Source organism: Formica exsecta, unplaced genomic scaffold, assembly GCF_003651465.1.
Source record: "Formica exsecta isolate Colony F162 unplaced genomic scaffold, ASM365146v1 scaffold484, whole genome shotgun sequence".
Taxonomy (NCBI): domain Eukaryota; kingdom Metazoa; phylum Arthropoda; class Insecta; order Hymenoptera; family Formicidae; genus Formica; species Formica exsecta.
In genome coordinates, this window is record NW_021852075.1 from 21,397 (window position 1) to 35,599 (window position 14,203).

General features: G+C 30.3%; 1 protein-coding gene across 4 annotated transcripts in view; it reads left to right on the forward strand.

The window, feature by feature from the left end:
- Nucleotides 1-1,349: 1,349 nt before the first annotated feature.
- LOC115241421 (UPF0518 protein AAEL005291-like) overlaps nt 1,350-14,203 on the forward strand; it is a 23,933-nt gene continuing 11,079 nt past the window's right edge. For 2 of the 4 annotated variants that reach the window (XM_029817173.1, XM_029817174.1), the window contains exons 1-5: nt 1,350-1,583; nt 4,622-4,833; nt 4,911-5,162; nt 5,235-5,385; nt 5,477-5,722. In XM_029817173.1, coding sequence (XP_029673033.1) covers nt 1,434-1,583; nt 4,622-4,833; nt 4,911-5,162; nt 5,235-5,385; nt 5,477-5,722 — 1,011 coding nt within the window. In that variant the 5' untranslated portion in view covers nt 1,350-1,433. Of the gene's footprint in view, nt 1,584-1,788; nt 2,176-4,621; nt 4,834-4,910; nt 5,163-5,234; nt 5,386-5,476; nt 5,723-8,264; nt 8,313-14,203 lie in introns of those variants that run through there. The other 2 variants (XM_029817172.1, XM_029817175.1) reach the window with 2 other exon arrangements.

Sequence of the window (14,203 nt, forward strand, 5' to 3'; positions counted from 1 at the left end):
AATAAAGGCAAACGCTCGATCTAGATATACTATGTCTATGGTGGCGACTCTCATTCTTCTCTCTGTATGTACATATATTCTAAAGTATGGAATCACCAGAGGTAAGTTTGTAGGAACTATAATTATAAAAATAATTACTCATTCGGTTATATCTCAATTAATATTGAAATTGAGATTAACGATTTAAAACACTGCAGAAAACCTATTTCATGGGCAGCGCAGCAATTCTTTAAAATCACCAAACAATGCTAGTTAGTTACTAAACTGCTGCTGCTTTTCACTGCCCATGAAATGTTACCTTTAGGCCGATATTACATTTGTCGTACGACAAACTTTTTAAGCGCATTGATTAGCTAATTTCTAGAGACCCAAGAAAGTTTCTATTTTGCGGCCAATCAATATGCTTAAAAAATTGGTCGTACGACAAATGTAAAGGGCCGTCTACAATGGCAGTAACAAGGCTGTAGGAGTAGGAGAGTATACTGTTTTTAGTGGTGTTTAGACGGGGAGTAACGAAATGGGCAATTCCCATTTGCTCTTAAAAGTATACTCTCCTACTCCTACAGCCTTATTACTGCCATTGTAGACGGCCCTTAATATTGGCCTTAGGTCGATATTAAAGATTGGAATTTAACTAATCAGAACAAAAAGGACTAAAATTTCTTTATTCTGATTTGTCAAATTTCAATCTTGAATCTTGAATCCGTATCAGACTACGCATTGAAGATTGTGATTCAAGATTCAAGATTGAAATTTGATCAATCAGGACAAAGAAATTTTAGTCCTTTTTGTTTTGATTAATCAAATTCCAATCTTTAATCTTCAATCTTTAATTTTCAATGCGTAGTCTGATACGGGCTTTAGGGTGCTTTCCAGCTACGGAACACAGTAGGTTTGTTCGCGTTGCTTGAACTTTTTGCACTCAGTATCTTCGCTTTCACTTTCTTCAACATCCGAATATATATTTATCTCGTTTTCAGTGCAGAACTTTTTGAGAATTTCAAGCAACGCGAACAAACCTAAAATAAACATAAAAAAACTGAAAGTGATTCTGAAACATAAAACTCTCAAATGAGATTCATGAAACTGCGACACTTTCGTTAAAAAGATGAACTAAAGATATCACCGGTGACAATGATATATTTTCACGCGCATAGTATTTTTACTGAATGTGTGAATCAACGTGAATCATGGATCGTAAATACCATGCAACTCGTATCGTACCATATTCATGTGGCCTTACATACGTATGATTGATACATTAATAGGACAATCCTGATAACGATTCTGTGAAAGAGAACTCCATTATATTTTCGTGTATATATATATATTTTTTTTTTTTACTTGAGACAACGCGAAGATCATCGGGCCGTGATGATTTCAAAACTGACCATATCATTGTGAAGAACATTTTGTATATACTTTGCGAAAAAATGAGTTGGCTACGTAATAGTCCACTGCGAACGAGCTTCAGCAAGCAGCGATCCAGAAACTCTCCGCCGAAGGATGCCGATCCGTCCGCGTGTTATGACAGCTTCTGCAAACATTGGCAACAGACTTATGAAATTATTCTGCACTCTTTAGTAAGGAGATAAGCTTCTCTTCCAGAACCTTATATATATTTCCATATTTACACACGTGTATTTTATATGGGTGTCAAAACTGAACATATTTTTTAAAACATTACTTCTTTTTTTTCTCTTTTTTTCTTTATCTTTATTTATAATGTGTATTTTTAAATTCAATAATTTGATAGTTATAAAATCTATAATAATAAAAGAAAAATACAATATAATTCTATACAGGGTGTTAAAAAAAAGGGTCATATATTTTGGGAACAGGTAGTATTGATCAAAACAAGAAAAAAAAGTTTAAATAATATGGATCCTACAATTAATATCTTCGAAGATACAGGCTATCTTTCTATTTGAGTTCTTTGTTCTGTTCTTATTGTTTGTATCACCTCTACAATGCAGTAAACAAAAGAGTATTTACTAGTTTTGCTATAGTAACATTGGGTTATAATAACGTTGGGTTTGTAGGTAGGTAGCAAATCCAAAAACAGCCAGGTATATTTGAAAGAATGCATGATTGTCTGAGACGTAGCGCTGAAAAATACATGACAATGAATGGGAACCATATAGAGCACCTTCTATAATACTGACTGCAAAACTAGTAAGTACTCTTTTGTTTACTGCATTGTAGAGGTGACACAACCAATAAGAAAAGGGCAAAGAGTTCAAATAAAAAGATAGCCTGTATCTTTGAAGATATTAATTGTAGGACCCATGTTAATTAGACTTTCTTTTTTTTATTTTTTGATCAATATTATCTGTTCTCAAAATGTGATTCTTTTTTTGCAACACCCTGTATAATATATCTATCTTATTACATCATATATGCTGTATTTTATTATTATTAGAAACAAACAAATAGTGTTTAAAGTATTGTTTTATGCAATCAGAGCGATCAGCCTTGTAAAGCACACAATTTTTTTACTTGTGTTTTATTAATATTAAAACATTCTATTTTATACATAATATATATATTTATTTATTTACAAATAATTAATTATTATATTATTGTTATTATATTAATTATTATATATAGAATACTCTGTAACTCTCCAGTGTACAATTGACAAGGAAGCAATTCTATATATAAAAACTAATGTAGATTAAAATTTTTTAGACAAGATTTTGTTTTTGATAAAAATAATTTTGATATGATTGAAAGATTAGCAACTTTATATTTTCTTAAGCTTAAACTATCTTGAACCATTTTATGTCATCATCTTCTTAAACTCATGATGGCAAATATAAAAAAAGTACAACATTCCATTTAAAATAATCTAAATTGCATGAAAAAAGTTAAGTGTAAAATGTAATTACTTTAATTTTTTTAATAGGAATTTGTTATATTTTTTATGCAAATTTTGATTTCTGGTATTAAAATAAATTTGATGATATATGACAAGATTGTTGAAAAATTATCCAAACTTAAGAAAGGTCATAGAGACATATAACATTCTATAATTGTCCATAAATAATAATATAAAATAGAAAGCGATAATTTTTTATTTTAGAAGGTTTTCTCTCTCTCTTTCTCATACACACAGAGGCACACATATGGAGATAAGCATTTTTGTCATAAGAGACATGCATTTTTTTTTTTTTTAGAGAATTAGTTTTAAGGATTGAGAAATTAATGTTCTTTTTAAGAAGCTTTTTTTAATAATCTTTCATCAACTTGTAATATGTCATGGTACATATATAATATGATAACAATAACGTGTGTGTCTGTAAGAGATAAAAGATATAATCTGGTATTTATTATATCAAAATATATGATAAAAACCAGAACGTATTGTTTGAAAAATATAATTAAAAATAATTCAAATTACATTGAAAATTATATGTAAAATATTAAATACTCAACTTTTTGTTTTTTTAGAAATCAAATTTTATAATTTTGATAGATACTGTTTTATATTTGATAGATATTGTTTAAACGGATTTGATAATCTCTATAATAAGAAGTTATAAAATTTCTAAATTTTTAATTAGATTATAATCACAATTTATTATCATAATTAATTTTTTAAATATATATACAGAATTTTAATGTCCCTACCTAAATATCTTTTTTTCCACGTCTACAAAAAAATGTTTCAAACAAAAGTTTTGTGATTTTGAGGACATAAGATGATGCTATTACACAAAAAAAAATGAAGGTGACCTTGAAATAACTTTATAATCTTCATCCAAGATCAAACCAATGAGTGCATTCAGGAGACACAACCGTTGAGTAACAATCGAATGTGATTGATTCTTACTTCTAGAACCAACAAATCAATGTCGACTATTGACAATACGATACTAAACGGATATGTCTCTTGAACGCACTCAATGATATCATCTGGGTATCGATCCTGTAATTCAAGTGAGAGTGAAAATCACAAAAATGAGCGAATTTTACAAGGTTTGGACCAATGAAATTATAAATTTTCTAATAAATTCGCTAATTTTTGTAATTTTCACCCTCACTTGAATTACAGAATCGATACCCTTATCTCCCCCTCGAAGTCACAAAATTTGTACGAAACAGAAATGTTAAATTTCAATTTGGATTTATTCATATATTTTATTGAAATTTTTACTTTATAAGTAATGTTTATTTTTGTATTTATATTATGATTTTATTACAAAATTTAAGATTATATATATAATATCTTAAATTTTGTAATAAAATCATAATGAAAATACAAAAATAAATATTATTTATAACGTAAAAATTCCCCCAAAAATATATTAATAAATCCAAACTGAAATTCAACATTTCTAATATTTAACATATCTAATAATTATCAGATATGAAAATTATATGTATATACTGTTTGATCTCTAAGAATTAAAAAGTCATAGCATTAGATGTATATTATAAATACAGATTTCTAACTTTGAATCTATATTATTACATATGTATACATTGCTTTTACACTATGTTAATCAAGAAATCTTACATCTGAACATATATTATCATTAGTCATATAGAGACTAAACTAAGAACTAAAGTTGTCTTGTAGTAGGAGAACCATATTGTACTAATGAATTAATTTCAGCCTCTTAAAGGGGTACCTAGTCAAGATGATGTGCTTGGAGTTGTTAATCACATTGACCAGATGGTGACACTATTGATGCTGGAACTGCGGGATTCGAATTTACATAATCACTATCAACAGAGCAACACTGCAACGCATTCTCCATGCTTAGAATATTTATTAAGTGAAAATTTACTTGTTAAACTGTACGATTGGAGCATACATACAGGAAGGTACATTTTTATTTTTTAATATTTGTAATAAAAGTTTATTGTGTATATCTATTGTAAAACTATGATTTTTTTTGCAGATTTAATAATGCTGTAAGATTGGAACAAATAAAGCTTTACGAGTTGCTCATTTCGCACAGCAATACCCTTCTTGCACATGAACCAGTTACTAGACCGCTCTTACGATTATTAGAAGAATGTGCAAATGATGTTATGCCATTAGAAGTAGAAAAAAAATTAGTAGTATTATTGAATCAGCTGTGTGTTGTTTTAATGCAAAATATGGCTTTACTCGATTTGTTTTTTCAACCAAATGCAATTGGAAAGAATAAGTAATAGTTTGTTATTTATTATGACATGTTTTACATAAATATATTTTTACTGAGATGAGTAAATTATTTTAGATTTATTATATTTAACTTATTAATACCTCATATTCATCGAGAGGGTGGTGTTGGTCAGCAAGCACGTGATGCTATGTTATTATGCATGTCGCTCTCAAAGAAGAATGATGAAGTTGGATTATATATCGCTGATCATTCCAATATATGTCCTGTAAGTAATTTGGTCACTTTCTTTAGGACAAAATATACAGAAGATAAATATGTAAAAAATAATAAAATAATCTTTTTTTGTATTTATTTAGGTACTAGCTACAGGATTGAGTGGGCTTTATTCTTTACTTCCAAGGAAACTTGACATTGAGACAGACGATTGGTATCAATTGACACCAGATGATGTGAATGACTTACCTGCACTCATGCAGCTCATGAACTCTTTAGAATTCTGCAATGCAGTTGCACAAGTGGCGCATCCAATGGTACAGAAACAGTTGCTTGAATTTTTATACCAAGGTTTTTTAGTTCCCGTCATGGGACCGGCATTATTACAGGTAAATATTCATTTAATAAAATATAAAAGAGGGGGAACAACATTTTAATATTAATAACATAATTCGCTCTTCTTGTTTTTTGAAAAAATTAAAAATTTTTTTTCATATATTTTAATAATGTAAGGAGGATGCCCAAACGGCCTACAAAACTACCTAAAAATAATCTATAGGTAGTCGATAGGGCGTAGCGAGTAGATCAAACATTCATACGGGCACAACCTTGAAAATTGCCACCATCACGAGATAAAGGCCATTTAAAAAAAAATTATTTTTTGGCTATAACTCTGCTTATGCGCATAATAATCTTTTATTTTTCAATTCGTATATAAAAGAATACAACATGGTCGATCTTATGATCGTATTTATGAATCTTTGTATTAGTTAGTTTAAAATTTTTAATCCAAAGTTCTGATTTTGGATATGAAAAATGTATGTTAAAATCGTTGTGACAATTTCGCGTATAATGATGTGATATATAGGCCATCATCCAATATACAGGGTGGACGATTTTAATCAATCCACACGAATATCTCGGAAACTGAGTCCGATAGACAAAAATGTTTTAGACAAAAGTTGCATGGTTTCGAGGGGGCTACATGATCAAAATATGGACTTGATCTTGAGTGACCTTTTCAAGGTGAGGTTAATGTGATCAGTGTTTTCTTAAATGGAACCCCCTATTTTTTATTGCATATTCTTATAGCTTATCTCGAGAGTTTCCAAAACACTATAATAAAGTATTTTTTCATTAAGTACTTTTTGAGTTATTTTATATTTTAATCTGACATATTTTGATATAAAAAATAAAATATCTCGTAAAATATTTAGTTTTCGATAATCTTACCGTAATACTTTTATGTACAGAATAATGAGACAAATCAATTAGTAAAAAAAAATAATTGTTTTTAAGAAAAAGTATGTATGTAAATATGTAATTATTTATAATGTATTTTTTAAAACAATTATTTGTTTTTTTCTTTACACTAATTGATTTGTCTCATTATTCTGTACATAAAAGTATTACGGTAAGATTATCGAAAACTAAATATTTTACGAGATATTTTATTTTTTATCAAATAATGTCAGATTAAGATATAAAATAACTCAAAAAGTACTTAATGAAAAAATACTTTATTATAGTGTTTTGAAAAGCTCTCGAGATAAGCTACAAGAATATGCAATGAAAAATAGGAGGTTTCGTTTAAAAAAAGTGACTTGGGCCCTACTGGATCCAACACGAATCCTCGATCCAAAATCTAATAAGATCGTTTATTGGCCCCCTTTAAATCCTACAATTTTTGTTTGAAACAGTTTTCTCGAAAATGCGTAGTTTTCCTTAAAAATGTCTGGCACGGGCGCTCTGATACACCCTGTATATAATATATATTATATTATATAACATATATTATATATTATATAATATATATCTTATCTATTATATTTATAAGGAATCGTTGAAGGATTTAGCTTTGGCTGGCTACCTCTAAAAAAGTGTTGCTTTTTAAGCCACGATGCGCGCCACGATACGAGAGGCTAGTCCCTTAGACTCTCTTCTCAAAAAAGTGTTATGATAGAATTAGGTGAAGTTCATTATTTTTATTCTGCTGAGCTTTGAATAATTACTTTACGATGTAAAGAAGCAAAGTTATAGTCTAAAAATTGTTTTTTGAAAATGGTCTGTAACTCGTGACGGCGCCGTTTTTCAAAGTTGCTCCCATTGGAATGTTTGATCTACTCGCTGCATCTTATCGACTGTTATAGTTAATTTTTATATAGTGTTATAGGCCTTTTCCCATATGATTTAGGCATTCTTTTTTACATAAGAGCATTGACTTAATTTTATTTGTAATATATCTTTTTTAATTATTTAAATAAAATTATTTTATTAATCTAATTAGTAATAAATTAAAGTAATTAATTTGTATTAATTAGTATTAATGCATGTGGTGAAAGAAGGTATTTACTTTTGTAGCACATACAAATATGGTATGTTAATACATACAAATGCACTTCAATGTTATTATGTGATAAAAAACATTTGTAAATTTTCAAATGTCATTAAAATTTAATAATAAGAGATTATATTTTTAAATAACTCATAAATGTTAAATAATAGAAAACATTTTTAAATATTTACTAAAATATTTTATTTGAGGCAATAAATACATATTTTTACTACTTTATGGAAAATTTTAAATATATTGAATATATTTTTCCATGAATCATTAGAATTGCTTAAATTTTAATTTTTGTATGTTTTTATATTGCATAATTTGCTATAAATTGTATAATTTTTTATTATGAATATTAAACTTTCACAAAAAATTGCATTTATTGCTTTTAGTTGCTTATTGATTTTAATGACTTCATGTGCATAATGCATCTTATGTTATCAAATACATGTGAACTCATCAATGTGGTGATGGTAAAATTAAGTGCACTGGTGTTGGTGCTAATAATATATAAATCATTAAAGTGTCATATATAATTTACGGGTATTAGTATCTTTTTTTATCTGGTGATATTTTTATGATGCTCATAGGATTCTCTTGGCTTGACCCTAGAACAGCTAGATGTACAACAATATTGGGTTAGTACAAATTATCAGTTTTTACAGTACAGTATTTCAATTGATACTTTATACATAATATAAAGCTAAATTATTTTATAAAATTGTTATTTTCTATAAATATAATTTTTAATATATTGATATATGCTTGATATACATATTTCTACTTTTTTATTTTTTTTTATTTATACAGATATATTAATATATATATATTCAAAGTATTCACTGAAATATTGATACTTATGTCTATATCAACCTATTTCGTTTATTTAAAAGCATAATTAATAAGAATAAGATATGCTTTTACAAATAAATGGATTTATAATAAACCACGTGTGATCTATATATCTATAATAATAAATCGCTTGTGATTTAAAATAATAAATTACAAGCATGTTTGTTAATCATATCAAATTATGTGTGATATTGTTATTTAATATCTGATATAAAGAATACTTATAATTAAAGATATTAGATCATGTGGTTTATACAATTTATAACAGATATTTAAATACAATACACATATTATTATACACGCTATTATTGTTTTGCTTTGCAGCTATAGTTTCTATTTCTGTGAAGTTAGCACCCTATTTTCAGAAATTCAATATAATTAATAGAGTTCTGGCTCTTTTCGAAAGAGTTCCTGATATATTTCAAAACGAGTTATATCGACTGTAAAATATTCTTGCATCTTACATTTCTGTCAAAATATCTAATGATTATTTTTATAGCTTAAATCAATAAAATAAAAATTGAAAAAAAATTTGGGGTTTTTGATCCTCGGATAGAAATTTTCTAAATTCCCATGCCGAGTGAAATTTTCCGGTAATCGAGCAATTTCTTCGGAATTCCAAGATAGTTCCAAGAATTCTAATGGTTATTCTTAAAGTTCGAGCAAATAAAATCGAAATTGGGAAGATTTTCGCGATTTTTTGTTCTTCAAATTAAAATTTTCTAAATAAATTTTTTTTGAAAATAATATTTTTTTAGTGTATATTATAGGGGGGGTCCCGTTTGCCTACATTCCCGATTGCCAACAGCTTCGTTTGCTTACAACATTTTGCCGATAGCTTCGATTGCCGACATTCCCGATTGCCTACAGAGCGATTGCCTACAAGCATTATTGCGCACATGTAAAAATTAAAAATACGAACGTACATTTGCACACATGACATTATTGCGCACATACACATTGCACACATGGAGATTGCACACATGACATTATTGCGCACATACACTTTGCACACATAAAATAAGAAAATCGTATTAACGTTTTGCATACATGACTTTATATAAAGTAATATGTGCAATGTGTATGTGCGCAATAACGTCATGTGTGCAAAACGTTAATACGATTTTCTTATTTTATGTGTGCAATAATACCATGTGTGCAAAGTGTATGTGCGCAATAATGTCATGTGTGTAATCTCTATGAGTGCAATGAAGTCATGTGTGCAATGTGTATGTGCGCAATAATGTGCAAACGTACGTTCATATTTTTAATTTTTACGTGTGCGCAATAATGCTTGTAGGCAATCGCTCTGTAGGCAATCGGGAATGTCGGCAATCGAAGCTGTCGGCAAAATGTTGTAGGCAAACGAAGGTGTTGGCAATCGGGAATGTAGGCAAACGGAGCCTCCTCATATTATATAGTGTATTTATATATATAAATTTTATTGAAAAATATTTAGATTTGATCTCTATTGAAATAAAAAAAAGTTAGCCAATTTTCGTATTCTTATATTTTTTATATTTAATTGATAGCACTTTTTTGAAACAGGAACTTACAACTTTTTGAAGAGTGATCGAAACTCTGTATATCGAAATTTTGAAAATGCAGTACTAACTTTACAAAGATATATTTTTTGCTTTTCTTGTAATTTTATGTTATTTATATGGTATTTTATTCTCACATGTAACTAATAAATAATTTTTATCCATCTCTACTTATCGCCTTCATTTTCGTCATAGATCAATATTTGTATTAATATCTTCATTTGATAAATGTTAGCTATCTAGTTTTCAAGTTTTATTTTTATGTAATATATGAAAGTTGACAGATAATTTATCATGAAGTATTTAATATAAATATTATGATACAGTTTGTATAAATATGCATTATATATGTATAATATCTGTATGCTTTTTTTCTCATATTAATATATATACAGGGTGTCCCTAATTTAAATGTCAAAACTTTAGGAGCGTGTAGGGGACCGATAAACTAAGACAAAAAGTCCTTTAGAGATTTGCTCGTTTTTGCTTCGTTTTGAAGAAAATCGCAAAAAATGAAACAAATAATTTTCACCAAAAACAACACTAAGATTATTAGATTTATCAAAAAGTATCATAAAATAAAAATTGTAGAACATGGAATTATTATTTTATTATTTTTATTTATTTGTGCTTAGTCCTTGCCTTTCTGCTTAGGACGAACTTCCGGTTACAAAATTTCTCCATCCACTCTGCGCTTATATATAAATTTAAATTTGCCTTTAATAGAAACTCAATTAAAACTAAAGTTAAAATTCGAATTCCAATTGAAACTGAGCCTGAACTTAAATACCATTCAAAATAAAATAAAATATAGACTACACTAAGACTGTAACTGAAAGAACTGGAGCTATATAAACTAACACCTGTCCTGTTTTTTCACATTCCTTGAGTACATGCCACATGCTTTCTACCTCTTTCTTACATAGCCTGCATACTTTTTCCTCTTCTGCTTTCCAATATTCTTTTTCTCTTACTTCATTGCCGCACCTGAACTTTGCTATCGTTTTTCTATCTTTCTTCTTCATTCTCTTACTTAGATATTCTGCTCTCTCTTCTTTTATTAGCTTCTTGTATTCTCTGTTGTATGTAGATTCTTCTATCTTTTTTCTTCTTTCCGCTTTTTCTTTCTCTCTTATTTTCCCTATTATTCTTTGTACTATGTTTTCCTCCTTTTCTCTGCTTCCTTTTCCTTATCTCATTACCATCTCCTTCCTCCTCTAATATTTTCCTCCTTATCCTCGCCCATTTTCCTTCTCTTCCTGCCCCCCACTTTTTCTTCCTCTCTTTCCAGCATTCTTCCACCAGTTTTTTCCCCGTTGTTCTTATTTTCTCTTCGTACTTTAGTGCTCTTTTCAGCGCCTTCTCTTTAATTTTCACTAACTTTCCTTCCTCTACTACTATGTAATTCGGCGTTGTCCTTTCCAGACCTAGTATCCATTTTACGTATTTTCTTTGAATTCCGTCCAGTCTTTCCTCTTTTCTCCATCCCCATATTTCTGCTCCAAACAAACTCACACTCTCCATCAATGCTTCAAACATCTTCATTCTTCTTATGTAGTCCTCCCTAAATAATCTCTCTCTTATGCTCCACGTTTTCTTCATTGTAATCATTGCTTTCTTTCTTCTTTCTAAGATATGCTTCTCCGCTCCTCCATTTTTTTGCATAATGTATCCTAAGTAGCTAAACTCTCTTACTTCCTCCAATTCTTCTTCTCCCCATTTCCATCTCCTCTTCTTTGTTCTTCCTTTCCCCTTTTCGAATACCATCACTTTTGTCTTCTCCGAGCTTAATGTTAGACTTTTTTTCTCTAAATATTTCTTAAATCTCCTCAGCATTTCCTTCAGCTCGCCTTCTCTTTCCGCCAGTAAAATTATGTCGTCCGCATACATTAGCGTCCATATCTTCCTTCTTCCTACCATTACTCCCCCCGTCTGTCCTCTTTCCATTTCTTCTTCCAGATCTGCTACGTAGATGTTGAATAACGTCGGGCTCATTGGGCATCCTTGTCTAACTCCTTTCCTAGTCCAAAACCCTTCTGTATATTTCTCTCCCACCTTAATCACATTCTTCGTTTCCTTATACGTCTCCATTATTCTCTTTTTCAGCTTATTCGATACACCAATTTCCTCCATCCTTTCTCTCAGTATTTTTCTGTCTATTCTATCAAATGCCGCCTTCAAATCAGCGAAACATGCAAAAACCTTGCCTTTCTTTTTTCCTACCTCTCTATCCACTACGTGATTTAATACATATACTGCATCCATAACCCCTCTTCCTCTTCTGAACCCGAATTGACCTTCTTCTAATTTGCCATCGATCTCTCCCATTAATCTCTCATTTAGAATGCTAGCGTAAATCTTATATGCTGTGTCCATCAGTGTTACACCTCTGTAATTCTTTACCTCCTTCTTTTCTCCTTTTTTGAATATGGGGCATATTACTCCTTTCTTCCAGTCCTCCGGTATTCCTCCTTCCTTCCATATTTTCTTTATCATTTTCCACATTGCTTCTCCTATTTCTTCTTGGCATGTATCTCCACACTTCATTTTCCAAACCATCCTCTCCTGGCGCTTTTCCTTTTCTCAATCTTTTCAGCTGCTTTATCAATTCCTCTCTCGTTATTCCATCCTCTTCCTCTTCTTCTACCCTTTCCGCTTCCTTTTCCTCTAATACTGCCATTTGTTCTTCTCCCTCCAGTATCCCCATAAAATGCCTTTTCCATTCTTCCTCACCTATTTCTTCGTTTATCTCTTTTCTTCTTTTTCTGAATCTGTTTATATATTTCCATGCCTCTTGTTCTGACTTGATCTTCCTTATTTTTTCCTCTTCCTGTTTCTCATATTCTTTTTTCTTTTCTTTGCACCATTCTTTGTACTCTTTTCTCATCTTTATATATTCCTCCGTTTCGCATTCTCCCTTCCTCCATTTTCTCATTCTTCTTCTTAATTATCTCTTTTTGTTTTTCCATTCCTTGTCATGCCATACTCTATCTCCTATCTTCCATTTATGTATCCTCTTCTTCTTCTTTGGTATTGCTTCCTCTACTTTCTCTTTTATTTCTTTCCATAATTCTTCAATCTCCTCTTCTTTATTGGTCCACTCCTCACAGCTCCTCAAGTATTCTTCCTTTGTTTCTTCTTTCCATTCTCTTCTTTCTATTTCTTTCTCCTCTTCTATTTCTTTTTCTTCTTCCCTTGTTCCATATAATGTCATTTCCAACGGCACCTATTTTCAAACTCTCTACCTCCTCTGTAGCCTCTTGGTTTCCTATTATATAATCAATAACTGATGTTCCATTTTCTCCTATGTATGTCCATTCTCCTTATTCTCCTTTGCTTCTATTTAAAATCACCCATCCTCTTTCTTTAATTTCACTTATTAGTCTTCTTCCTTCTCCGTTTATTATCTTGTCCTTTGATTTTCTTTCTCTCTCCTTTTTTACCACTTCGTTTATCCAACCCCCTTCCTCCCCTGTTCCGGCGTTCCAGTCTCCTCCTATTAACAATACGCCTTCCTCGTTCTCTTCCATTCCTTCTGAAATTGTGTGCATTATTTCTTTTACATTCTGACTGTACACTGTCATCACTCTCCACTCTCTCTCTCATCATATCTTATTCTCCTTTCCACTATGTTGTCACTCCATTCTTTGTATTCCAAGGTCGTTATCCTTTTACTTATTCCTGTTATAATGCCTCCTTTTGCTCTCCCTTTTTTGTTTTCTCTCTTTGCTGGTCTACACTTCCATTCCAGATTTTTCGGCAGTTTGTCCTTTATTTTATTCCATCCCTCTTCCTCTATCCACGTTTCCGTCAACCCTACCATCTCAAATCCGCTTAAATATTCCCACACCTCTTTATCTTTATTTGTAACTCCTGCTATATTCCAAAAACACATTCTTGCCCCCTTTTCTCCTCTTCACTCTTCTTTCTCCTTTTTCTATTGCCTTCCTCTTCTTTCTTTCTTTTCATCTTTCTCTTCATTTAAACAATCTTTCTTTTCGTTCCATTTAAACCATTTTCCATTTACACTTATTTTCTTGTACCCTATTTTCACCTTCTTTCCTTTTTCTTTCTCCTCTCTGGCCATCCTTCTTAATCTTCCTTGGATCTCTCTTTACCTTCTGGTTAGGTCA